This window comes from Ovis canadensis, chromosome 12 (genome assembly GCF_042477335.2).
Source record: "Ovis canadensis isolate MfBH-ARS-UI-01 breed Bighorn chromosome 12, ARS-UI_OviCan_v2, whole genome shotgun sequence".
NCBI lineage: Eukaryota > Metazoa > Chordata > Mammalia > Artiodactyla > Bovidae > Ovis > Ovis canadensis.
Window position 1 is genome coordinate 42,158,474 of NC_091256.1, and position 27,720 is coordinate 42,186,193.

Genomic DNA, 27,720 nt, shown 5'->3' on the forward strand with positions numbered 1-27,720 from the left:
CTACCTGAAAAAATAATTCAGAATAATGAGAGTAAAGATGTTCCAACCCTAGGAAACAGAATGGAGAAAATACAAGAAACAATCAACTATCAAGGACATAGAAGAAGTAAAAAACAGAGATGAATAACCCAATTACTGAAATTAAAAACAGAAGGAACCAACAGCAGAATAACTAAGGCAGAACAAAGGATAAGTGAGACGGAAGATAGAATGGTGGAAATAACTGCTGAAGAGCAGAAGAAAGGAAAGAGAATGGAAAGAATTGAGGATACCCTCAGAGACCTCTGGGACAACATTAACCACACCCTCAAGTTACAGGGGTCCCAGAGGAAGAAGAGACAAAGAAAGGCACTGAGAAAAATTTTGAAGTGACTATAGTATAAAACTTTCCCAACACGGGAAAGGAAATAGTCAATCAAGTCCAAGAAGCTAAAAGAGTCCCATACAGGATAAACCCAAGGAGAAACATGTGGAGACACATACTAAATAAGCTAACAGAGTTTAAACACAAAGAAAGAATATTAAAAGCAGCAACGGAAAAGGAACAAGAAACATACAAGAGGAAAATCCGTACAATTAACAGCTGATCTTTCAGCAGAAACTCTGCAGACCAGAAAGAAATGGCAGGATATATTTAAAATGCTGGGGGGCGGGGCGGGGGGGGAATCTACAACCAAGATTACTCTACTCAGCAAAGATCTCATTCAAAATTGATGGAGAAATCAAAAGCTTTACAGATAAGCAAAAGTTAAGAGAATTTAGCACCCAACAAACTGACTTTATAACAAATACTAAAGGTACTTATACAGGCATTAAACACAAGAAACAGGAAAGACTACACAAACAAACCCAAAATAATTAAGAACATGCCAATAAAAACATATATCAATAATTACTTTAAACGTAAATGGCAAAACCAATACAATATTGTAAAGTAATTACCCTTCAATTAAAATAAATTTATATTACAAAAAGGAAAAAAATGTAAATGGATTAAACACTCCAATCAAAAGACATACTGGCTGAATGGATTAAAAAAAAAAAGACCCATATATACACTGTCTACAAGAGAGCCACTTCAGACCTACAGATACTTATAGACTGAAAGTAAAAGGACGGAAAAAGATATTTCATGCAAATAGAAGTCAAACGAAAGCCAGAGTGGTGATTCTGATTTCAGACAAAATAGACTAATATTATTATAAGAGATAAAGGAGGATACTACATAATGATCAAGGGATAGACTGAGAAGACAATAATTGTAAATATTTATGCACCCAACACAGGAGTACCTCAGTACATAAGGCAAACACAAACAGACATAAAAGGAGAAATTGACAGTAACACAATAATAGTAGGGGACTTTAACACCCCACTTACACCAATGGGCACATCATCAAAACAGAAAGTCAATAAGGAAAGACAAATGTTAAATGAAACATTAGACCAAATGGATCTGACATCTTCAGGACTTCCATCCAAATGCAGAATACAAGTGCATATGGAACATTCTCCAGGACAGACCATATCTTGGGTCACAAATCAAGCCTCAATAAATTTAAGAAAGTTGAAACTGTATCAAGCATTTTCTTTGACCATAATTCTATGAGACTAGATATCAATTACAGGAAAAAAAAAAGCTGCAAAAAACACAAACACATGGAGATTAAACAATACATTCCTAAGTAACAAAAAGGTTACTGAAGAAATAATGGAACTCAAAAGATTGCTAGAAACAAATGACAAATAAAACACAATGATCGAAAACCTATGGGATGCAGCAAAAGCAGTTCTAAGAGGGAAGTTTATAGCAATACAATCCTACCTCAGGAAACAAGAAAAACACTGAACAGACAACCTAACTACACCTAAAGCAGCTGGAAAAAGAACAGAAAAATCCCGAAGTTAGTAGAAGGCAAGAAATCATAAAGATCAGAGCATAACTGAAAAAGAAATGAAGGAAACAACAGTAAAGGTTAATAAAACTAAAAGCTGGTTCTTTGAGAAGATAAACAAAACCGGCAAACCATTAGCCAGACTCATCAAGAAAAACGGGGAAAAAAAATCAACAAAATTAGGAATGAAACAGGAGAGGTTAGAATAGACAATGCAGAAATACAGATGCTCAGAAGAGACTACTATGAGCAACTATACACTAATAAAATGGACAACCTAGAGGAAATGGACATATCCGTAGGCAAGTTCAACCTTCCAAGACTGATCCGGGAAGAAACAGAAATTATGAACAGGCAATTACAAACAATGAAATAATGGTGATAAAAAATCTCCCAAGAAAAAACGACAAAAGCCCAGGACTAGATGGCTTTATAGGTGAATTCTATCAACCACATACAGAAGAGTTAATGCCTATCCTTCTGAAACTCTTCCAAAAAATTGCAGAGGAAGGAACACTTCCAAACTCATTCTACGAGACCACAATCAACCTGATACTAAAACCAGACAAAGATATCATAAAAAGAAAATTATAGGCCAGTATCACTGATGAACATAGATGCAAAAATCCTCAACAAAATTCTAGCAGACAGAATTCAACAAGACATTAAAAAGATCATACACCATGATCAAGTCAGGTTTATCCCAGGGATGCAACACATTCTTCAATATATGCAAATCAATCAATGTGACACCCCATATTAACAAATTGAAAGATAAAAACCACAGGATAATTTCAACACATGCAGAAAAAACTCTGGACAAAATTCAGCACCCATTTATGATAAAAAAAAAACTCTTTGAAAAATGGGCATAGAAGGAACCTATCTTAACATAATAAAGGTCACATACAACAAACCCACAGCAAACATTACTTTCAATGGTGAGAAACAAAGCATTCCCTCTACAATCAGGAACAAGACAAGGGTGCCCACTCTTGGAAGTCCTACCTACAGCAATCAGAGAAGAGAAAGAAATAAAAGGAATCCAGATTGGAAAGGAAGAAGTAAAACTCTCACTCTTTGCAGATGACATGATACTGAACATAGAAAACCCTAAAGATACTATCAGAAAATTACCAGTGAATTACAAAATGAATACATAGAAATCACCTGTATCCCTATACACTAACAGTGAAAAATCAAAAAGAGAAATGAATCAATCCCATTTACCATTGCAACAAAAAGCATAAAAGACCTAGGAATAAACCTACCTAAGGAGACAAAGTTATGACCAACCTAGATAGCATATTCAAAAGCAGAGACATTACTTTGCTGAGTAAGGTCCATCTAGTCAAGGCTATGGTTTTTCCAGTGGTCATGTATGGATGTGAGAGTTGGACTGTGAAGAAGGCTGAGCACCAAAGAATTGATGCTTTTGAACTGTGTTGTTGGAGAAGACTCTTGAGAGTCCCTTGGACTGCAAGGAGATCCAACCAGTCCATTCTGAAGGAGATCAGCCCTGGGATTTCTTTGGAGGGAATGATGTTAAAGCTGAAACTCCAGTACTTTGGCCACCTCACGCGAAGAGTTGACTCATTGGAAAAGACTCTGATGCTGGGAGGGATTGGGGGCAGGAGGAGAAGGGGACGACAGAGGATGAGATGGCTGGATGGCATCACAGACTCGATGGACGTGAATCTGAGTGAACTCCAGGAGTTGGTGATGGACAGGGAGGCCTGGTGTGCTGCAATTCATGGGGTCGCAAAGAGTCGGACACGACTGAGAGACTGAACTGAACTGAAGGAGACGAAAGAGCTGTATTCAGAAAACTATAAGACACTAATGAAAGAAATCAAAGACGACACAAGCAGATGGAAGAACATTCCTTCCCCCTGGGCTGGAAGAATCAATATTGTGAAAATGACTACCAAAAGCCATCTACAGATTTGATGCAATCCCTATCAAATTACAATGGCATTTTTCACACACCCAGAACAAAAACCTTCACAATTAGTATGCAAACACAAACAATGCCAAATAACCAAAGCAATCTTGAGAAAAGAATGGAGCTGGGAAGAATCAACCTACTGGATTTCAGACTATGTAACAAAGCTACAGTCATCAAGACAGAATGGTACTCGAACAAAAGAAAGAAATATAGACCAATGGAACAAGACAGAAAGCCCACATACATATGGGCACCTTCTCTTTGACAAAGGAAACCAGAATATACAATGGGAAAAAGGTTATCTTTTTAATAAGTGCTACTGAAAGAAGTGGACAACTACATGTAAAAGAGTGAAATCAGACCACCTCCTAACACCATACACAAAGATAAACTTGAAATAGATTAAAGACTTAAATGTAAGACCAGAAACTATAAACCTCTTAGAAGAAAACTTTCAAAACATTGTATGACATAAATCATAGCAAGATCCTTTATGACCTACCTCCTGGAATAATGGAAACAAAAATAAATAAGTGGGGCCTAATTAAACTTAAAATCTTTCACACAGCAAAACAAACTAAAAAACAAGGTGAAAATACTACCTGCAGAATGGGAGAAAATAATAACGAATGAAACAACTGACAAAGGATTAATTTCCAAAATATGCAAGCAGCTCAAACAACTTAATACCAGAAAAACAAACAGTCCAATCAAAATGTGGACAAAAGACCTAAACAGACATTTCTCCAAAGAAGACATGCAGATGGCTAAGAAACACATGAAGAGATGCTCAATTATTAGAGAAATGCATATCAAAACTACAATGAGGTATCACCTCACACCAGTCAGAATGGCCATCATCAAAAAAATCCACAAACAAGTGCTGGAGAGGGTGTGGAGAAAAGGGAGCCCCCTTGCACTGCTGGTGGGACTGTAAATTGATACAGGCACTGTGAAAGAGTATGGAGAGTCTTTAAAACACCAGGAGTACCCATGGCAGATTCACATCAATGTATGGCAAAACCAATACAATATTGTAAAGTAATTAGCCTCCAATTAAAATAAATAAATTTATATTAAAAAAAGGAGTAAAACCACCATATACCCTGAAGAAACCTAAACTGGAAAACACACGTATGCCCCAATGTTCACTGCAGCACTTAGATGTCCATTGACAGATGAATGGATAAAGCAGCTGTGGTACATATATACAATGGGATACTAGTCAGCAATAAAAGGAGCACACTTCAGTCAGTTCTAATGAGGTGGATGAACCTAGAGCCTATTATACAGAGTGACATCAGTCATAAGGAGAGAAACAAATATTGTATGTTAATGCGTATAAATGGAATCTAGAAAGAGGAACCTGATGAACCTATTCACAGAGCAGCAATGGAAACACAGACATAGAGAACAGAGTTATGGACAAGGATGGGGGAGAGGAGAGAGAGGGTGAGATGAAAGGAGAGAGCAGCATGGAAGGATACACACCAACACAGGTAAATAGACAGCCAATGGGAATTCGCTGTATGACTCAGGGAACTCAAACTGGCACTCTGTAATAACCTAGAGGTGTGGGAATGGGCAGGAGGTGGAAGGGAGATTCAAGAGTGAGGGGACACACATACACCTGTTTAATTCATGTTGCTGTATGACAGAAATCAAACCACTACTGTAAAGCAATCAGTTAAAAATAAATAAATATTAAAAAAGAAAAAAATCTCCCAACAAAAGTCCAGTTGGCTTCATAGGTGAATTCTATCGAGCATTTTGAAAAGAGCTAACACCCATCCTTCTCAAACTCTTCTAAAAAATTGCAGAGGAAGAAATACTCCCAAGCTCATTCTACGAGGCCACTATCACCCTGATACCGAAACCAAAGATATCACAAAGAAAGAAAATTACAGGCCAATATCGCTGATGAACACACATGCAAAACTCTTCAAGAAAATACCAGCAAACAAAATCCAACAACACAATAAAAGGATCATATACTATGATCCATTATTCATGAACAGAAGCAGAAGATATTAAGAAGAGGTGGAAAGAATACACAGAAGAACTATACAAAAAAGATCTTCAGGACTCAGATAACCACAATGGCGTGATCACTCACCTAGAGCCAGACATCCTGGAATGTGAAGTCAAGTGGGCTTTAGGAAGCATCACTATGTACAAGCTAGTGGAAGTGATGGAATTCCAGTTGAGCTATTTCAAATCCTAAAAGATGATAGTGTTAAAGTGCTGCACTCAGTATACCAGCAAATTTGGAAAACTCAGCAGTGGCTGCAAGACTGGAAAAGGTCAGTTTTCATTCCAATCCCAAAGAAAGGCAATGCCAAAGAATGTTCAAACTAATGCACAATTGCATTCATCTCACACACTAGCAAAGTAACGCTCAAAATTCTCCAAGCCAGGCTTCAACAGTATGTGAACCATGAACTTCCAAATGTTCAAGCTGGATTTAGAAACAGCAGAGGAACCCATTCTGTTGTTTTCCTCTGTTTCTTTGCACTGATTGCTGAGGAAGGCTTTCTTATCTCTCCTTGCTATTCTTTGGAACTCTGCATTCAGATGCTTATATCTTTCCTTTTCACCTTTGCTTTTCACTTCTCTTCTTTTCACAGCTACCTGTAAGGCGTCCTCAGACAGCCATTTTACTCTTTTGCATTTCTTTTCCACGGGGATGGTCTTGATCCCTATCTCCTTACAATGTCACGAACCTCTGTCCATAGTTCATCAGGCACTCTATCAGATTTAGTCCCTCAAATCTATTTCTCACTTCCACTGTATAATTATAAGGGATTTGATTTAGGTCATACCTGAATGGTCCAGTGGTTTCCCCTACTTTCTTCAAATTAAGTCTGAGTTTGGCAACAAGGAGTTCATGATCTGAGCCACAGTCAGCTCCCGGTCTTGTTTTTGCTAACTGTATAGAGCTTCACCATCTTTGGCTGCAAAGAATATGATCAATCTGATTTCAGTATTGACCATCTGGTGATGTCCATGTGTAGAGTCTTCTCTTATGTTGTTGAAAGAGACTATTTGCTATGACCAGTGCGCTCTCTTGGCAAAACTCTATTAGCTTTTGCCCTGCTTCATTCCGTACTCCAAGGCCAAATTTGCCTGTTACTCCAGGTGTTTCTTGACTTCCTACTTTTGCATTCTAGTCCCTTATAATGAAAAGGACATCGTTTGGGGGTGTTAGTTCTAAAAGGTCTTGTAGGTCTTCATAGAACTGTTCAACTTCAGCTTCTTCAGCGTTACTGTTTGGGGCATAGGCTTGGATTACCGTGATATTGAATGGTTTGCCTTGGAAACAAACATTTCATGCAAAGGGAACATTTTGCATGTTCATTCAAGGGAACATTTCATGCAAAGATGGGCCCGATAAAGGACAGAAATAGTATGGACCTAACAGAAGCAGAAGATATTAAGAAGAGGTGGCAAGAATACACAGGAGAACTATACAAAAAAGAGCTTCACGACCAGACTATCACGATGGTGTGATCACTCACCTAGAGCCAGACATCCTGGAATATGAGGTCAAGTGGGCCTTAGAAAGCATCACTACGAACAAAGCTAGTAGAGGTGATGGAATTCCAGTTGAGCTTAATCCTGAAAGATGACATTGTGAAAGTGCTGCACTCAATATGCCAACAAATTTGGAAAACTCAGCAGTGGCCACAGGACTACAAAAGGTCAGTTTTCATCCTAATGCCAAAGAATGCTCAAACTACCACACAATTGCACTCATCTCACATGCTAGTAAAGTAATGCTCAAAATTCTCCAAGCCAGGCTTCAGCAATATGTGAACCGTGAACTTCCAGATGTTCAAGCTGGTTTTAGAAAAGGCAGAGGAACCAGAGATCAAATTTACAACATCTGCTGGATCATGGAAAAAGCAAGAGAGTTCCAGAAAAACATCTGCTTTACTGACTATATATCAAAGCCTTTGTGTAGATCACAACAAACTATGGAAAACTCTTAAAGAGATGGGAATACCAAACCACTTGACCTGCCTCCTGAGAAATCTGTATGCAGGTCAAGAAGCAACAGTTAGAACTGGACATGGAACAATGGACTGGTTCCAAATTGGGAAAGGAGTACATCAAGGCTGTATATTGTCACCCTGCTTATTTAACTTATATGCAGAGTATGTCATGAGAAACCCTGGGCTGGATGAAGCACAAGCTGGAATCAAGATTGGCAGGAGAAATATCAATAACCTCAGATAGGCAGATGACACGACCCTTATTGAAGAAAGCAAAGAAGAACTAAAGAGCCTCTTGATGAAAGTGAAAGAGGAGAGTGAAAAAGTTGGCTTGTTTGTTTTTTTTTTTTTGAGTTTTACTCAACATTTAGAAAACTAAGATCATGGCATCTGGTCCCATCACTTCATGGCAGACAGACAGGGAAACAATGGAAACTGTAACAGACTTTATTTGGGGGGGGGGCTCCAAAATCACTGCAGATGGTGACTGCAGCCATAAAATGAAAAGATGCTTGCTCCATTCGAAGAAAAGCTATGACCAACCTACACAGCATATTAAAAAGCAGAGACATTAAGTTGCCAACAAAGGCCCCTCTAGTCAAAGGTATGGTTTTTCCAGTAGGCATGTATGGATGTGAGAGTTGGACTACAAAGAAAGCTGAGTGGCAAAGAATTGATGCTTTTGAACTGTGGTGTTGGAGAAGACTCTTGAGAGTCCCTTGGACTGCAAGGAAATCCAACCAGTCCATCCTAAAGGAAATCAGTACTGAATATTCATTGAAGGACCGATGCTGAAGCTGAAACTCCAATATTCTGGCCACTTGATAGGAAGAACTGACTCATGGGAAAAGACGCTGATTCTAGGAAAGACTGAAGGCAGGTGGATAAAGGGATGACAGAGGATGAGAGGGTTAGATGGTATCATCGACTCAATGGACATGAGTTTCAGCAAGCTCTAGCATTTGGTGATGGACAGGGGAGCCTGGCATGCTGCAGTCCATGGGGTCACAAAGAGTCAGATATAATTGAGCAACTGAACTGAACTGAACACCATGATCAAGTGGGATTTATCCCAGGGATACAAAGATTCTTCACAAATCAATCAATGTGATGTACCATATAAACACATAAGAAAAAAAACATATACACATCTCAGCAGATGCACAAAAAGCTTCTGACAAAATCCAACATCTATTTATGACTTTTGTTTGCCCAGACTTTACATTTAAACTGCCTTTATATGTACAATCAGAATAAAAACCCTTTACTAAACCACATGCAGATTTTTGGTTAAAAAGAAGATAAGGACCATCAAACCCAGAGGGGCTGCTGGGTTGACCAGTCTGTGTGCTGAGCCTTGAGGTATTTATGGTAAAGACTCTGCTCTGAGACCCTACAGGTCCAGCTCAAGGGATGTGGGTGGAGCATCCTCCTCTGAACCCCTTACCAGCTCTGAGATATAGCGACATTCATTTCACATAAAATGGCTAGGGCCTTTTTACTACTGGAAACAATTTGACATTAATTTTCAGGAGGTGCCATCTTTCAGTTCAATGTGTTTCACGGGTCACATGATCTTCGATTAGCAAGGTGACACTCAGGACAATTTTATGGCAAATTGAATCCCAAATTACAGCCCCTGAAGGAGTCTGCATTAACAATGGTCTGTAAGAGCCCAGCAGGGGGTCTGAACCAGGTTATATTGTGATCAAACAGGGTCACTAACGTAACATTTCAGTGGGAACAGGAGGAGTGTATTGTTAAGACACACGCTTTTCTTTTCCCTTCAGAAAAGGAGGGCTCAAATCACCATAGACATGGAATAATAAAGACAATTATTTTTGCATGAATTGGGACTTCCTCATAGCTGAGTTAAGAAACATGACCCCCTATGAGAGAATGGGAATTACTCACCCTTCCTATTCTTTTCCCCTCTTCTCCTCTCTCTCTTTCATTAACCACTCTGATTGTTTTAGTTCTGCTGTAGGCATTTTGCTCCTTACATTTGATAAACCAGTGTCATTAGAATAACAGAGCGTGAGAAACTCTGACTGGGTTACTAAGCAAAACCTGTAAAAATAACAAGCATCATCCACAGACTAGTTTCTGAGGTATTTCATGATGTGAATCCTCTGTACACAGCAATGTGCTGAGCTTTGCAATATCCTAGTAAGACAGGCTTCCTATCATTTCAGAACCTCCTGTAGGAACCAGATATTAACACTGATTTCACGTGGCTGCACATGCATTTACAATCACAAATATGAAACAAATGTAAGAGAGAAAAAAGTTGATTGTGCTCCATCAAGCAACATTCCCCCATGATTTAGGTAGTTTTCTCATACGTTAAATATTGGACGATTAGTGAATTTTTATGATTCTTCAGGGAACATGGACTTATCACATTGCAAGCACATGTGAAAACGATACTCTGGGACTTCATTCTATTGGTTCATATTTCTTATGTATGGAATATACATTTCTAACTAATCTAAAAAATGTTATTCAGCTTTTTGCTCTTCTGCTTTTCTTTAAAAACTTCAAATTAACTGCTGTGTGATATGTGACTATTGAGTGCATTTAACCACTGAGAATATGTCTATTTTGTGCAAGGCTCTGTTCTGTGTACTGGAAAACAGTCACTGCAGAGCCCATCAGAGCTCACTGCCCAGTAGTGAAGACATAGAACAGACAAACCAATGATGTGTGATTTTCAGTCACTAAGTACTCATCTCCTGGGTGCTGAAGACATAGGATAAGCCTTCTAGAGATTCACTGCCAATTCCCAGAAAATAGAGGGTATAGACCCAAGAGAGAGCAAGTGAGTGCGAGTGAGCATGCGCGAAAAAGGAGTTAGGAAAGTGAAGAAATTAACTATTATGGGATAATTCTGTCTTCCTTCCCCAAGTTTGCCTGTTGAAGTCCTAACCCCCAGTGCCTCAAAATATGACTGCATTTGGACACAGGGCTTTTTCAGAGGTGACAGAGTTAAAATGAGGCTATTAGGGATGGGTCCTAATCCAATCTGACTGTTGTCCTTAAAAGAAGAGGAAATTTGAACATGCAAAGAAATATCAGAGGGGTGTGCGCATGGAGAAAAGATCATGTGAGGATACAGGAAGAGGGTGGCCATCCGCAAGCCAAGGGGAGAGGCCTTCAGAGAAAACCCACCCTGCCAGCACTTCAATACTGGTCTCCCAGTCTCCAGGAGGGTAAGTTGTTTAAGCCTGTGGTATTTTGTTATTGCAGCCCTAGCAAACTAATATGTTAACCATTCTGTTAGGAATGGTTTTTAAGAAAAAACAATTGCAAAATTCAAGAAGAGTTGCAAGTACAGGACAAAAAAAAATTGTTTTTTTCCTGAATTATTTCAGACTAAGTTGTTGACACACCCTAAAGTTCCTGAGAGTTTTCTATAAATGATAAAAAGATTCTTGCAGCTGTTGCCTGAGGATGTGGGATGTTAGTAAAAAAGACCAGAAGACTTCTTGTGTCCTGTCTCTACCATAAGCTCTGTGACTTTGGGTAAATTACCTCTGCATCCAGTGACAATTGGGCTAAATAACTTCAGAGTTTGCTTCCAACACATTTTGTGATTTTATATCTGAAGGACATTTTTTTCTGCCATGAGGGTTAAAGGGCAAAAATGATTCAGTACTGTCCACCAGCACCAAGTACCCCTGCCCACCATTTGTCCCTGTGCTTGTCAGCCTGTGGCCTTTGACAGGGCGTCCAGCCTCACCTTCCTCCACCTTACCAGAAGCCTCCTACCCTGCAGCCAAGCCCAGCTCCTGGCAGTCTGTTCTCTCGTGCCCCTGTGCTCATGTGCCAAATGCCTTCTGCCTTCCCGCCCCCCATGCGCCTGGAAACTTTCTGCTCACTTTTTCTGACGGTTCTAAGGAGACCTCTGTGCTGCTTAAGCATCTATTCACTCCCCTCAAAACTTATCACAGCAACATAATGGCTTCTCTATTTGTCATTCTCCCCATTAGACTCCAGATCCCTAGAGGAAAGGACCTGGGTTTCTTCCTTTCCTGCAGCCTCAGTTATTGTTGCTAAGCATGACTCACAATAGGTCTTCAGTAGATAAACATGGCTTAGGAACTGCGGGCTAGACACTGTGCCGGCCTGGGCAGAGAATGGTCCTGCTCTTGGTGAGAAAAATAATAAAAGAGGTAACCACAACAGAAGAGAGAGTGACCATCACTGAGGCAGAGGTACGCTAGAGGGGACAAGGAAGTTCACCGGAGGGTACCTTTCAGACCTGGAAAACCTTCCAGTAAGCAGGCTGATGCACACTTGGATTTCACCAATAGTGCTTTGCCAGGGCAGGTAGTGAAGAAATGTTTGCTAGACTCTAAGCTCATAAAGGACTTAAGACCATGACTGCCCTCATTAACTGTTGTCTCCCCAGCTGACACACTGTGATAACCAATAAATATTTGTGCAGTGAGTGCATGAAAGAACCAACAAGCAGGTCCTCCTTCCTATTCTTTTCAAATGCTTTTCCTACCTTCCTCTCACCTTCTGACTTGTCCTTGTCCAAAGACGTGAGCTAATACTTAACCTAAAGGAGGTGGTGATGAAAATCAAAGACATTAACAAATATGAAAGCACTTAGTACAGTATAAAGTGCTCTATAAACATGAGTTACTACTTACCGCCTCTTCCCTTCCATGGGGCATGTTGGCTGAAGCCATTCTGGGCTGACCTGGTTGGGGTTCAGAAGCCCTTAGGATCTTATATGTTCCTGTCAATGCAAAAGAAAAAAAAAAAGACTCAAGCCTTTTCAATTTACCTTTCTTTAGAAGTGTCCTACGTTTTAATAAGGACCTTAGAGATTCCTTCCTTTGCAACCAGAAAAGAATAAATTGGGTGCAGTAATTAGGGTTCACGCAGTCACTGCTCCTGTGGACAGTCCTAATGAGGGTTTTTCTTTTTTCTTATTGAGCTCTCCCAAAGGGAGCTCTTATTAGAGAGAATGGAGTTCCACAGTCATGGTGGGAGGCAGCCTGTATTAGTCAGGGTTCTCCAGAGAAACAGAACCAATAGGATGTGTGTACATACGGAAAAAGGATGTCTGTTCACTGTTGTGGGTCACACAGGAGTACGCAGGGGTTGAGCCATGCTTAAATCATGAGCTGGGGCCGGTAAGAGGGGCTGCCACTGGCCTGGAGCCTGAGATGGCTCAGGAGGCTACAGGGAGGTGTATTGTGGCGCAAAGCCCCTCGGCCTGTCTGTGCCTGAGTGAATCGAAACGCTCCATCAGGGACAAGGAGAAGCCTCCTTCCCTGCCAAGAACTCCTGAACCGAAAAGTCCCCAGTTATCTGCTGAGGCGCAGCCAGAGGGAGACACGGACAAACCAGGTGACCTCATGCGAAGTGCGAGAAGCCTGAGGGTTCAAGTCGCTCCCTTCTCTTTCTCCAGGCTGGCATAGCGCATCTAAGGCACTCATTTTGGCCTTTTACAGAACGGCCTTCCTTGTCTATTAAAAAAAAGCACGTGATACTGAGTGAAGTGGTTTTCCCAGGTGGGGCGAATGGTTAAAAAAACAACAACAAAACACCTCCTGCCAGTGCAGGAGACATAAAAGCCACAGGTTCAATTCCTTGGTCGGGAAGATCACCGGAGGAGGAAATGGCAACCCACTCCAGGATCTTTGCCTGGAGATTCCCACGGACAGAGGAGCCTAGAGGGCTACAGGCCATGGGATCACACAGAGTCAGACATGACTGAAGCCACCCAGCACACAGCTGAGTGAAGTGGAGAAGGACTGGGATGATAAAATTATTGCCTACCCCTGCCGCCTCAGATACAGCCACCAGGTGAAAACAGTTGGCAAAGGCGGGGAGACGGAGCCGGGGGAGGGGGGGTGGTTGGGGTGAGGGGGTGGGAAAGCTGTAAAATCAGTTCAGGTTTTCAGGTGTCCAGAAAAGGAAACTCAAGAGGCAGGGCCCAGGGGGCTGAGAGAGGCTGTGGAGAAGGTAAAACTGATCTCCCCTCAGTTTCTGAACCTTTCTTACCTCCAGTCCCCTCACCTTTTTGCCTTGCCCTTGAGGCAGTTCCAGCTTCTAAAGCTAAAACGTTTCCTTTCTTCTCCACAGTTAAAAAACTTTCCAGAAGGATCAGCAGCCTGAAGCTGGTGTGTCTTGGAAACAGCACTGAAGTTGCTCAAGCAGAGGGCAGCTGCACAGTCCCGCGGGGTCTGGGTGACCAGCACCTCCGAGGGCGCCGAGGCACACGGTGGATCGCTGTGCTCTGCGAAGCGCAGTCCCGGCGTCCACGTGCAGACTGCCATTCTTCCCGGCCCGGACCCGCCCTCCGCCCGACTGAGCCGGGACCCTGGCGCCGCGCGCCCATCACTTCTGGGAACCGCGGTGGAGTCCCCGGCGGCCACACATTCAGGGTGGGATCGTCTCTCCTCTGACAGGCACGTGCGCGTGCACAGTGCGGACTCAAGCCGTAATTCTTCATTTTTCACTTGTATTCGACAAAGACTCCATTACCACCTCTGCTCGCCCCGGGGGCGCTGGCCGCAGAAGAAGCGGGCGGTGCGGGCCTGGCAGCTCCCCCTACCGTCGAGAGGCTGCGCGTGCGCAGAATGGCCTGACCGCCCCGGGGATGCGCCTGCAGACCGTGCTCCCGGGGTTGCTCCAGTACATTAAAGCGTTCTTTGCGAACCGGGGTTCGCGGGAGCTGCAGGGAACACCTCAGGGGTAGTCAGCTTCTGCAGCGAAGTCTGGAACCATCCGCCAGGAATGGCTAGCCAGCACGTGAAGACTCAGAGCCACACAGCACAGTAATCAGTTTAAATCTCATCACCTGAATCAAACCAGGGGGGCTCGTGAATTGATAGCTAAGGCATTTTGAAATTGTTTTTCTTAGTAACATTAGATTGAAGGCATGTGGTCGACTTGAGAAACAAACTGAACCATCCTTGGTGGGGGGAGGGGATTGTACCTGCATCCAGCAGGACGTTTGGAGCGAGGCCTTGGGTCTGGGGTTCCACTTGATCCTGTGTCCCCATCGCTCAGGGAAGTGCTGACAGCTATGTCCCCTGGAGCAGCTGCCTGTGCCCCTCGAACGGGGTTCTCCTCGGAGTGACTGAGGACGGGGAGCAGGCAGGATGCTATGAACCTGGGACAAAAGAAAAGTTACACGTGCAGCAGAATCCCACCACCTGGGCCTTCATCAGTCATCCCACCTGGGAGTGGGGTTTGGGGAGTGGGGGCCAGACAGCCCATCTACTCCAACAGGAGGAGGCCCCTGAGGGTTATAAACGAATGGACCAGTGCTGAATGAGGCCACTGGATGACAGGCACAGCCGGTGGGAGAAGTGAAAGCATGTCTGAAAGGTCTTTGTTCTAATTATTAAATGCCTGGCGCTCTAGCAGCTTACCTCAGATGAGCATTAGCAGATTCTGACATCCTTCTGCATACAGTGTCTCCTTTCATTGTCAGAACCAGCCCAAGGGACCTCGGCCACACATTCACTTCTACACAGACAAGGAATCTGAACCCAAAGATCTCCCTTGACCCCCTTAAAGTTGAGCGCAGAATGCCATTCTCAAACTAGCACCCAGGTTTGTGACTTCTTGGCTTCTCAGGGAAGTGTTCCCCAAACGTGTATATTTATAATGTACATAAAAGTTCCTTTCTGAGAGCGATGACCCAAACCCTCTGTGTGCTAACACTTGTATGCCCAGCACTGTGCTAGACACTATGGGTCATAGAAAGATCTGCACTTGGAAAAGTTGAAGAACCTGCCACCCACAACATGCCAGTTGAGCATGAGGGTTATTTTGAACTAAAGGCACTTGAAAAACCACAGATGTAAGAAGTATGTTCTGATCTCCCCCTTTTCTTCCTGAAAACAGGAGATATAACTCCCCTATGAAAGATGCCCTCCCAGTACCGAGGAGAAGAAAAACGTTCTTATCATCAGGGATGCGGAGTCAAGGTTGAGAGAACAGTGCACGTAGAGGCTTGTTAAAATAACTCATCTTCCTTTAGCCTCCCCACATATTTTAGTTCCATTTTCACAGCTGCCTCTCTTAAAGCTGAGTTTAAAAGCATTTAGGCTTTGCTACTTCTTTGGATCTTCATTTTTTTTTTTAATGAAAGCTCTAGTGGCACATAAAGCTTATATTAAATAAATATGTGTTTCTTCTGTAAATCTGTCTTGTGTCAATTTAATTCTAAGGAACAGCAGAAGACCTAAGAAGGCTGGAGTTAAGTTTTGTCTCTGCTACACCTCCAGAGCCTAATACAGAGACAGATACATTTTTCTTCCATTAGATACAAAGGAATGTATAAGGACTTGTTGCATCTTAGAGCAAGAACTCATCCCACTTTGGAACTTCTTGATATATATTTGTGGGGTGAACAAGTAATTGAGTCAATGAAATAGGAATTTAGAGAGGAAGAGATGACTGTAAATGGGGCCATTGGAGGAGGGCTTTAAATTGTTCAGGTTACTCTCCATGTGTATAAAATGCCTTGTAATGTTGGTTTAAAACATGGCCACTCTCTGTGTATAAAACACCTTGTAATCTTGGATTCCTCTTGGGAGGAATCACTTCTAGGGATTTATCCCAAGAGACTTGCCAGAGATGTAAAAAAGAGATTTATGTTCAATATGTTTATTGTAATGTAGTTTATACCAAAAAAAGTGGAAACAATTTTAAGGTCCAATAGCAAGGAACGGTAGTACCGAAATGATGGTTAATCCACCAGATGGAATATTCAGGAGCCATTAAACATTAGTTGTAAGAACACATGTTCTTGACTGGGGAAATAAATGTGCACCGTAGGATTATTAGTGGTAGTAGTGTTAGTCGCTCGGTTGTGCCTGACTCTTTGCGACCTCATGGACTGTAGCCCACCAAGTTCCTCTGTCCAGGGATTCTCCAGACAAGAATACTGGAGTGGATTGCCATTCCCTTCTCCAGAGGCTCTTCCTGACCCAGGGACTGAATCTAGGTCTCCTGCATCACAGGCAGCTTCTTTACTGATTGAGCTACAGGGTAAGATTATTAAGGAGGAGGAAAGCAAATTTTGAAAAAGGGTTAAGTCTATGATTAGCCAGTATTTGTACAGGTGTTTTTGTGTGTCTATTATCACAGTGGTTCTCTGAAGTGAGATTAAAGATAATTTTTATTTTCTATTTCTAGCTTTTCAAAATCCTAGTTTTTTTTCTTTTTTAAGACTTTTTCTTGCTGGCTCTTCAGGGAACTTGGGGTTTGTGGATGGAGCTCTGTGGTTTGGTGGAAAGCCTTTATTTCGAGTTTTTCTTCCAAGCACACACAAGACAATGTAACATACACATCTGGACTTGGGACTGCTATGGAAGGAAGGTGTCCAAGGATGGGTAGATCAAGGGCAATTTAACAATTACAAACAAAAAAATAAGCGGGAGAGAGAGAGAGTTAAGTCACTCAGTCATGTCGGATTCTTTGTGACCCCATGAACTGTAGCCTTCCAGGCTTCTCCATCCATGGAAATTCCCAGGCAAGAATATTGGACTGGGTTGCCATTTTCTTCTCCAGGGGATCTTCCTGACCCAGGTATCAAACCCAGGTCTCTGGCACTGCAGGCAGACTCTTTACCATCTGAGCCACCAGGGAAGCAACTCAAAAAATAAGTGGATTACCCAGCACACAGGTGGACCGGGAGCTCCCAGAGCAACTTCCTCAGGTGACCTCCAGGTCTCTTCCCCAGATAGAGAGGCCATGTTGGCTTGGGGGGAACAATCTACCCCTCACTCCTAAACCCCTCCTGGATTCTTTTCAGACTCTTGGTAAGTGCAGGGAGAAGGCTTCCAAACAAGGGCTAGAGGACTCAGCTGAGCAGCCCCGGGGATGACAAGCCTCAGCAGACAGGTTTAGGGCTGGGCCAGCCTGGGACCCCATGGGGAGTGAACTTCCATAGGAGAAATAAGGTGACTTGCAGGGTGATCCATACTTTTCTGCTCTCCATCCTTTCCCCCTCCTTGTCCTCCCAATCTTGGGCCCAAGAAGATTCTTTTGGAGGTGAGGTCTGGCCCCAGGTTCCAAATAGATGAAAAGGGGAATGTCGTGGGGGCTGGCAGGAGAAACTGTCACCCTACCTTGAGGGGAACTGTGTTTGCCTGTTTATAATGGGGTTTCTGTTTGCCAGCTGGTATTGCCAGCTTACTGAGCTCTTGGAGGCTGGAGTCTGTTTTGTTTTCAGCCCCAGCAGTGTCTGAGACAAAGCAAGCCCTCACTGAAGATTTGTCCCATGGTTACTTTGTAAATGGTGAGAAGGCATCCATGTGCTTGAATGCTACTCTTCTATCTCTAGGAGGCCCAAAGGCCAAGGCTGCTCAGTGGTGGGGAAATCAGGGCTGTGTGTCTGGTAAGCAAGGGCTCCAGTTTGCCTGGTGCGGGCCTGGTGCAGATTGTAATTATGGACTTCATGCCCAAAGAGGTGTTTGCAGACCTTCATTTCTTTTGTTAAAGAAGTCTGACATTTCCACACACTTCTGCCCAGGAGTTTTCTGTCCCCTCTTCTTCCAAAGGTGACCCTTTCACTCATTCACTCATGCATCCAATTAGTATTGTTTGAGTGCCACATTCAAGATGCTGTTCTAGACCCTGGGGATATAGAAGAACAAGAGACACCCATTGGTGCTAGGTACACTGGCTGCTGACAGGCCAATGTGTTTACATTCAAGTGCTCTGTATGTTTATAAAGGTTTTCTGGAAACAAAACCTTCAACTGGAAGATCAGACATTGCCGTGGGCCCTAAGTGAGACAGGGCAGCATTTTCTCCACGCAGAGGTAGCAATGGCCTGGTCTGCTGCTGCTGGAAGGCGGTGTCACCTTGCTTTGGTTTTTATGTCCTTCCAGTCCCCAAGTCTGCAGGAGTGTGCCATGCTCCCATGATAGACACAGTCATTATGTCCTCCCTGAGACCAAAAGACAGGATGGAAAGGACGAAAAACATAACAGTTATGTTAATAACAATTTGGAGAGCTTAATGGTTTAGGAGACAAATCCGCGTAAGATCATGGGTTTCCCTGGTAGCTCAGTGGTAAATAATTCACCTGCCAATGCAGGAGATAGCAGGTTCAATCTCTGGGTTTTGGGAAGATCCCCTGAAGTAGGAAATGGCAACCCATTCTAATATCCTTGTCTGGGAAATCCCACGGACAGAGGAGAATGGCGGGCTACAGTCCATGGGGTCATGAAAGAGTTGGACATGACTTAGAGACTAAACAACAAATAAGATCACATATTTGGTAGTCCTCCCTTGAGGGAAGAGCGAGGGGTTAGAAGCAGTTCTAGGTGCTGTCTTTATGGTCTCTTTACTCCAAGGGGACGGCCAGGGCTAGGCATCCCCTCCACCAGCTCTTCTATTGAAGGCATTTTGTCTAGAAAACCCTTATGACTCCTGGCTTCTTAAGAACTTATGACTTCTGCTACAGTGGCCCAAAGTGAGCCCACAAAGGTCCAGTGTAGGATGTGGAGACAAGAGGAGCAGGTGGGTGGGAGCTGTGTGTGTCCAGGCTGGCTCGGTAAAGCAGGAGACAAGGATTCAGAGCACGCCATGCCAGGAACAATGAGTGTGATTTGCTAGGAGTGGTTGCTGCCCTCTCTCTCAGACTGCAGAGCACTCATTCATTGGATGGAGGGGTTACCACCATTGAGAAGTGTCTCATGCTGCCCAGGGGAATACCTTCAGTGGAAGGCACCAGACTGTTCTTGAGGATGGGGGACCCTCAAGAACAATTCATTGGCAGGCCTTCTTCCAGTTTCTGGCCTGTTCCTGCTTTCTCACCTGAGTATACCTAGTTACAGGTGAGAACAGCACAGTTGTGACAAGGGGCTGTGTGTCCAGGCCCAAGCAGTCTTCATGACTGTCAAGGCCTCTATTCTGTATCAGTCCCAGAGGCACTGGACTGAGACGGAGTCCATAGGCCAACAAAGCCATCACCACATCAACACCTAACTTCTTGACATGTTTCATGTGCGATCATTAACCTGCAGACTTTCAGGGATGCAGGACTCAGCCCCACATCCACTCACCCCTGCCTGAGCTTCTGAACTTGTTGGGGGCCAGCCCCACAATGGGAGGAGACAGGCTTCATCCTAGGAAGGCCCAGGGGCCTGGGAGGAAGTCCTCAGCCAAGGTGTTGCTCTAGTGAGATGCCCTTGCCCCGGACCTTGAATTGTTCCCTCCTCTGTTCAGAAGGATAAACTGGAGAGAGGAATTCATGACTCTGAGCAGGAGAAAAGTGAACATTTAATGCCACCATAGGTTGATTCTTTTTAAACACCAGATTCTTTTTCGACAACATTTTACACCTCATATGCCACAAAAAGTCAGAGATCGTAGCCAGCAAACAATGTCTTCACACTGGAAATGGCACACAGCTTAATGAAATCATGTCACCAGTTTTTGAGAACTATAATTTTCATTTCCAGACTGTTCTCCAGGTAGCCTGCTCACATTTTATCAAGATCAAGCCAACAGTTAACTCTTTTATCGCTATGTGAAGGCCCATACACAAAACCAGCCTGTTTGCAAATAGGCTGCTGGGACCTACCCAAGTACAGAATAGTTGAATTTCTGACTTTTAACAAATTTTATTAAAAGTTTTTAACAGCAAACACTTGTAAGCTAAGAACTTCATTTTTAAAATGGCACCAATCTTTTATCCAAATAGTGAATTTAACACAATGACATTAAATACCACCATTGAATTTAAAAAAAGATTTTATGAATTGTTTATGAATTCACTGCTTCTGACACAATAAATGCACTTGGGCAGGTCTTGTCTCCAATTTTCAAGTTGGCCCATTTCTACAGATTAGCATATTTATATACACGTACATACATGACTAGAGCTGAAGGAACCACAAAGATCATTTAGCACACTGTCTTCATTTTACAGATTGGAAAACTGTGTTCCAGAAAAGTTGGGTAATATATCCAAGGCCATAGGACTATGGTCAAAACTGGAGTTCGAACCCAGGTTTTCTGTCCTATGTTCTTCCACCATGTCACATACCTTCTGTACACATGCATCCGTATACGCCCCCGTGCACACACACACGTCAGTCCCTCAGTGTGGTGGGTGTCCACATATCACACGCCTGGTACAACAGCACCTTGTGGGCAGAGTCCAAAATGCTGGACTCAGATCCCGGTTCTGCTATAAACCTGCTCTGTGAACTTGGGCCAGTCGTTAGCTATTGACTTCAGTTTCTTCATCTAAAATGATTATCCCCAGCTCCAATGCAGAGCTTTCATCTCTTCAAAGCACTTCCTATACCTTTCTCTTTACACTATCCCAGATGGGCAGCTAATATAACCCCCGATCTTCCATCGGCGAGCCACAGGCCCAGCAAAGTGAAGCGACTTGCCCATGGTTGCATAGCAAGTAAGGAAACCAGACCCGGAGACTGGCTTCCTTAGCCCAAGCTCAAGGCTTTTTCTCCTAGGTTTAGCTGCCTCTCAAATGAGACTACTGAGCCCCCAGCCCCTCCCAGCTTCTAGGGGATCCAGGGAGGGGACAAGATGCCTTAAGTATTATGGGTTTTAAGACTCACTAAAGTGCTTTGGTTTCTCCAGAAAAGAACATGTACTATATATATATATATATGTATATATATATATCTCCAAGGTAAGGAATTTCAGGTTCCTTTTCCAAACCCCCTTTAGGAACACCGGGGGTGCTGGGGTTTCTCAGGGAAATGTTGGAACCTAATACTGTCTGCACTTTTCAGAAATTTAGTGTGGGACCAGCAGGAAGAGGCTGGATCCTCTCTCACTAAGGCCTGTGGAGGCTGCTTTCCAAGTCCATTATCATCAAGTTCAAAAGGAAAGGATCTTTTCCCTTTCAGCTACTTACTTACTATAGAAACAAACTACATTTTGAACTCAGTCCTGTACTTCGAGGATTGGACCCTAGTCCCTGTTCTCCTGATTGATTTCTCTTTCCTTTCTGGTACCTGTGTCTCTGTTAATGGAGCTTTCTTAGAGTGAGGCGAACAAACAGCCATAGGCAGATGCACCAAACTTACACCTCGATGCACAGCACTTGGATCGCATTTCCAACCATGATGTATAAATAATATAAAACACAAGCAATGCTACAAAACCGCAGCCCAAGTTTACAAATAAATTATCACTTCTTCATAAAGTGAATATGACAATGTGGGGTATTGGTGAGCAGTATGGGGAATGAAACAGTGAGCCTCTTTCGTTTTGAAGGTAATTTCTCTATCTATATAAAATAGATGTGCCTGGGCCCGCACTTCAGGACTCACTCTAATACACATACAGACACTGGGAAATGCATTTAGAGAATATTAATTATATGCACTGAAGCCTTGATACCACCTCAAGCACCACTATGTCTCTGATATTATGACATCATCTCTGGTTCTGAGGGGGGGCCACCAAAAAGCAGAATGTGTTTGTTTAGGGATGGGATAAGTAGCCTCTAAAATTGTGCAAAAAAGTTTTGTGTTTGTTTATTTATTTTTTGAGAAGATGAGCCTCTCCTGGATTGGAATGATGCTTTAATCTGGAAATGACAAACAGTTTGGAACAGGTATGTATTTTTTCAGGATGATTGTTAAGTGACACAATTTGCAAGATTTTACCCAGAAGTGTTGACAGATCTTTGCTGGAGGAAGAGAAAGAGAGGTTAGAATCCAAAGGAACACTATATTCTATCACCTTGTCCTCCCACTAGCCCCCCACCCCCCCAAAAAAACTTAGACCATTTGCTGGCAGTTGTCGGTGAGACTGAGTGTCAGTTTTGCTTCATTGGGCACAGAGGAAAGCGGGCTGCACTGGCCTCCCTTAGGCAGTCATGCTTCAGTGTGGCACTGCTGAAGAGCATCCTCTATGAGGGAAGATAGGCAGTACTGCCTGGGTGGGGGCAGCAGGCAGGCCCCAGGACCAGTGCCAATGGATCGTTTATCCAGCATCAACTCATCAAGAATGGGGCTTTCAACATGTTTCTTATAGGCATGGTTTCAGGGTTTAAAATACATTGCCTTTAAAAGTGAGGAAACCTTTTAATATGTGCTCTAAGAGTGGGGCTAATATTCCAGCAGGAAAAGCACAATGAGTAAATTCATCAATTCTTCTAGTTTCCATTTTGAAATTAACTCATCTTCAGTAATGTCTGTTACGGCCCAAACCCTTTATGGAATAGGGAATTTAGAAACATTCATCACATCGTTATTCGTGGTGGGAGCCTTGATTACACATCAGCAGTGGCCAATGACAGAGACAACTGTGTGGACAGAGAGCTTAACAAAAGCCCAGGCTCTTGCAAGCTCTACCTCCATCCCAAGAAACCCAGGTCAGACAGCTGCTTTTGAATAGTAACACCTGTGATAAAGGCTGACGGAGTAACCAAAACTCATGATCAGCACCTTAAGCCCATAAACGGTCTTTTGCTCAAAATGAACAGGAATCCGAGAACCAGTGTAAGATACATATGTATGAGTCAGACTATTTGAACCACAGCCCTGGATGGTTTCTGCGGCTACAATGAAGTCACTGCCACCTTCCAGGAACACAGACTTCAAGTTTAAGACTAATTTATGACAAATGGCCAAATTCCTGCCTGCTGAATTCCCCACTCTGGGCTGCATAGCGTTTTATCGCAGCGTTTTATCTCCCCCCAGTTTGGGATCTCTTGTATGAACCCCACCTGAGTCAACACAGGACCAACTTCTGCTTCCGCATCTCAAGCTCCCCACCTTCAGAATAGCAACTGCAGAGAAAACAACAGACGGGGTGTTTCAATTTCAAGTCTGGAAGAGATGAAAGTTAGCGACAACTTCCCCATGATGTAGAGGGGAATTCAAGGATGAGAAGATCAAAGGTTCCAGCTCTCAGGTGCGGCTTGAAAGCCCAGGATAAAGCAAACTCTCACTCTGTGGCAACATGAAACACCATCGTGAGATGCACTATGGATTTACTCCTAGGGAACAACGTCACTATTCCCCTTTCGGGCTCTGAGTTTTGTGCTAATGCTTCCACCTCACACTGAGCTGAACTTTGGAGAGGGAAGACGATTTCAGACAAAGAATCAAGGCTTCTAGATGCTAATTTCAAGTAAATATTTTTCTGAGCCTTTCATTTGTGGATAATAGAATAATGGGTTCTTTGACATTCTCTTTGCCTTCCTAGGTTATCTGTCATCAAAACCACAAGGGGACCTGGACCACTTCACATTTGGTCATTGAATGAAGTTGTTCTTCGGTTACTAGAACTGCTGCACGACAGCTGATCAGCTGTACAATCAACTGATAGAACCAGGAGCAATCACATGATAGCATAAAATTCATGATTTCTTCACAGAGTTCATCAATACTTGGTATGTTGTTTGTAGCTGACTTAGGTCAGAACAGAAAAAAAAAAAAGGAAAAAGTCAGAATGCACAACCTCCATGCCAAGTCGTTCACCCTACTCCATGGCCAACAGCAGCCTGCGAGAAGTTCAACAGTGTGGCATTTTAAGAGGCCAATCTGACTTGGCAAGAGAGCTCTTGGTTTTATTCAACCCTTTGCTATCTCACAAAGTTGTTACATATAAAGCAGGTTTAGGCAGGATGCAAACTGAAGGCCATTACCCCTAGGAAAGATTTCACTGATCAAGATTTGAAATTCCTATAGATGTTTCTACTTAGTCTCATTCCAGGAAAGGCACGAGGGCCCCCTTGCTGGTCTATTAAGGAACTCAGCTCAGTGAAGTAACCTGTGGGGAAGATACGGCCAGGGCAAAAGCTAAGGACACTGATTACTAATCAAATGTGTATGTTTCCAACAAAGAGAAAGATCCCTTTGACAGTCCTTCAATCAAAGGCTTTCCATGAAATAGTATATTTCAAGCCAGCAAACAAAGGGTTGCCAAGTGGAAAATCCAAACAAATTCAACAGGTTGACATCTCTTGGGGTCCAGCTATTTCCATTAAGGCTGCTGTTTAACAAGTTCATTTACGCAAGTGCAGAGACCAGAGCACACCCCAGCCCAAGAATCATGGGGCTGCCCTGCAGAATGGGGTTAGGGTGGGGGTGGCCTGCCTCTCCCAAGGTGACTTGTTAAACAGGAGGGGGAAATCATCCATTCTGGAGTAACATTTCACTATATTTTAGCCCGTGTTAGCTATCAGATGGAGCATAGCTTCTGTGTGCACGGTGCCATAGGAGCAAGTTTGAATTGAACGTAAAGCCAGACAGAAGCTGGCTCCTAGTCTAGGGGGTTGTCTGTGCCCTGTTCTGACCAGTAAAGGGCTGCACTATGAAGCTCACAAGACTTCGGTTCCCATTTACTGGGTTCAATAAGCTTTGCCAGTTGTTTAGCCAGCTATGCTGGGCTGCATATGTACAAAGGAGCATTGACAAATGCAATTGTTCTTTTTCCCTGGGGAGCAGTTGGGGCTGAGGAGTCAGTTAGCCAGGACTGCCTCGCCTGGAAATAAATTCATGAAGTTATGTTGCATTTGAGGTCAAAAAGAACAATACTCTGGAAAATCCTGGGCACGTCTATCAATGGCCTGGCTAGAGAGGCCTGGAAGAAGGCCCTGACTGGAAGATAGGTAAACACCCTGCTGTTGCACAGCTGTTATTAGATAATCCCTGGACCACTCCATGCTTTGGGTTTCCATCACTAAAATGGGTATACTAATCCCTAAGAGAATTGTGGCAGAGATGGACATCTCAATTTGAGAATAAAGTCCAAAGTTCCTGGAGTCAAGCCTTGTACACCCACATGCATGAAACCCTGGCCCCCACAGGTGTGTAATGTATGACAGGAAACCTTTCCCTGCCTTCAGGTGTCAAGGTTGAGCAGAGAGGCCTGGTCCTTTCTTCGTATGGAGGCTTTTGTTCAAAAGGACTGGAACTTCTTGCATTAAATAGCACTCTGGACAACAGAAAAGTTGTGTAACCCCGCCCCCCATCCTTCCTTGTTCTGGACCAATACTACTTCCATTTCTGAGCATTTACAAGTCCAAGAAGGTCTCCAGACTGGGAAAAATCCTCTGCTCTAATAAATTTGCAAAACTGAGGAACAAAAAATATGGCTCCGTTGAACTGGTTCAAGTGTTCTTTAGATCCAGAATCTTTGGAATAAAAATGAATATGAAAAATGTTGTTGAGGACCTCAGCTTCGTGGGTAAAAAGGAACCAGTCTTACGTGCCTCAGGACATGTAAAGAGTCAGATATGACTGAGTAACTGAACTGAACTGAGTGCCTCAGGACTTGGAGGGGAAACTATTCAGCACAAACATTCCACTCAAAGGGTCAGGAGGGCCAGGGTCATAGAGGCTCCTTTCCCCCTGAAGACACACCCATTTCTCTCACGCTCACGTGCGCCTGCTCCATAATCGACCTCCAAGTCTGCCCTCTGACCCTGCCACTGGTGGGAGGTGGCAATGAGCATCACCTGCGGTTCCAACCGTCCCTGGAATCACACTGGCTTGGGCCCAGAAGTCTCTAGCTTCTGTTTGAGTGGCCTTCCCAGCAGAACCATAGCAGACAGTTAACATTTATTCATATGCAATACTGATTAGGAAAGAGCTCTACAAACACAACTTACTTAGAAATAGCAAGTCAGAAATAGGCTAAAACACCAAGAGAAAACGAGCTGTAAATACATTGCAAAAATGTGTTCGAGTTGTTCATGTTGTTGTTTTCATCTTGACTAGCACCATCTGTACACAAGAAAATATCAACATAAACGTTTGGATAATAACAAAGATTTGCAAGGCACTTAATCAGTCATTCGGGGAAACCTGTTGTTGTTTTGTTTTAACTTTCCACAACAATCCCACGTCCGCTCTCGCCCTTTCTCACAAACCAGGAGAAGAGGGAGGTCTCTTTTGCCAGCAGTTCTTATGTACAAACAAGTTCTTCAAAGTTCCTCAAAGTGCTTTTTCAGTCTCACGGGGGCTTCCACGTCCCTTGGGCTTCCCATCATTCGCTCCTCTCCTGCGTGTCTGGCGTCTGCACCGTCCCTACAGAAAACAAAAGAAAAACTCGCCTTCCGCTCCACGCTCACTCCAGACTTGCCACCAACCTTCGTCCTCCTTCCGTGGTCTCTGAGCGGCGCCGGCACTAAGGGCCGGCCCAGCGCGGCTGCCTGCGGCTCGGGAGCGAGGGCCGGGCCGGGCGGCTCCGGTCAGCGGCGCCGGGAGGTGATGTCGAAGCAGGTGATCATCATGAGGTGCGCCTTGCAGAAGTTGACGCGGCTCTCCAGGCGCTCCGTCACGCACTCCAGCGCTTCCAGGTACTCCAGGGAATCCAGCTCCAGAACCTGCTCCAAGTCAACTGCAAAGAAGGAGAAGCCCGATGGGAACGCGCTGCCCACGGGGAAGGGTGACCCGACGGCTCGGTCCCGAGGCTGCTGCGCCTGCGCCGGGAGGTCTTAGCACCGCCGTGCCCTTGACCCTCTGCAGCTCTCAAGTCGGCAACAGAACCCTTTGCTACTTGCAACTGTACTGGGGCCCTCCATTCTAATGATAACACTAGATCCCGGGGACATTTAATTGAGGCTCTGTGTGTGTGCCAAGTTGCTTCAGTCCTATCTGACTCTTTGCTACCCCACCAGGCTTCTCTGTCCATGGAATTTTCCAGGGAAGAATACTGAAGTGGGTTGCCAGTTCCTTTCTCCAGGGGATCTTCCCCATCCAGGGATCTAAACCTTGCGGTTCCTCAGTGGTAAAGAGCCCACCTGCAATGCAGGAGACATTAGAGATTAAGGTTCAATCCCTAGGTCGGGAAGATCCCCTGGAGGTGGGTATGGCAACCCACTCCAGCGTTCTTGCCTGGAGAATCCCCATGGACAGAGGCGCCCAACAGGCTCCATAGGGGCACAAAGAGTTGAA

At 43.8% G+C, this 27,720-nt stretch overlaps 1 protein-coding gene and 1 long non-coding RNA gene across 2 annotated transcripts in view; both read right to left on the reverse strand.

Moving 5' to 3' along the window:
- Positions 1 to 14,376, reverse strand: part of LOC138416412 (uncharacterized) — a 69,638-nt gene extending 55,262 nt beyond the window's left edge. The window contains exons 1-2 of the long non-coding RNA XR_011247664.1: positions 13,878 to 14,376; positions 12,500 to 12,588 (exon numbers count right to left, since the gene is read on the reverse strand). This is a non-coding gene — a long non-coding RNA (uncharacterized lncRNA). The remainder of the gene's footprint in view (positions 1 to 12,499; positions 12,589 to 13,877) is intronic.
- A 12,133-nt stretch (positions 14,377 to 26,509) lies between these two features.
- KIF26B (kinesin family member 26B) overlaps positions 26,510 to 27,720 on the reverse strand; it is a 508,474-nt gene continuing 507,263 nt past the window's right edge. The window contains exon 15 of the mRNA XM_069545500.1: positions 26,510 to 27,163. Coding sequence (XP_069401601.1) covers positions 27,015 to 27,163 — 149 coding nt within the window. The 3' untranslated portion in view covers positions 26,510 to 27,014. The remainder of the gene's footprint in view (positions 27,164 to 27,720) is intronic.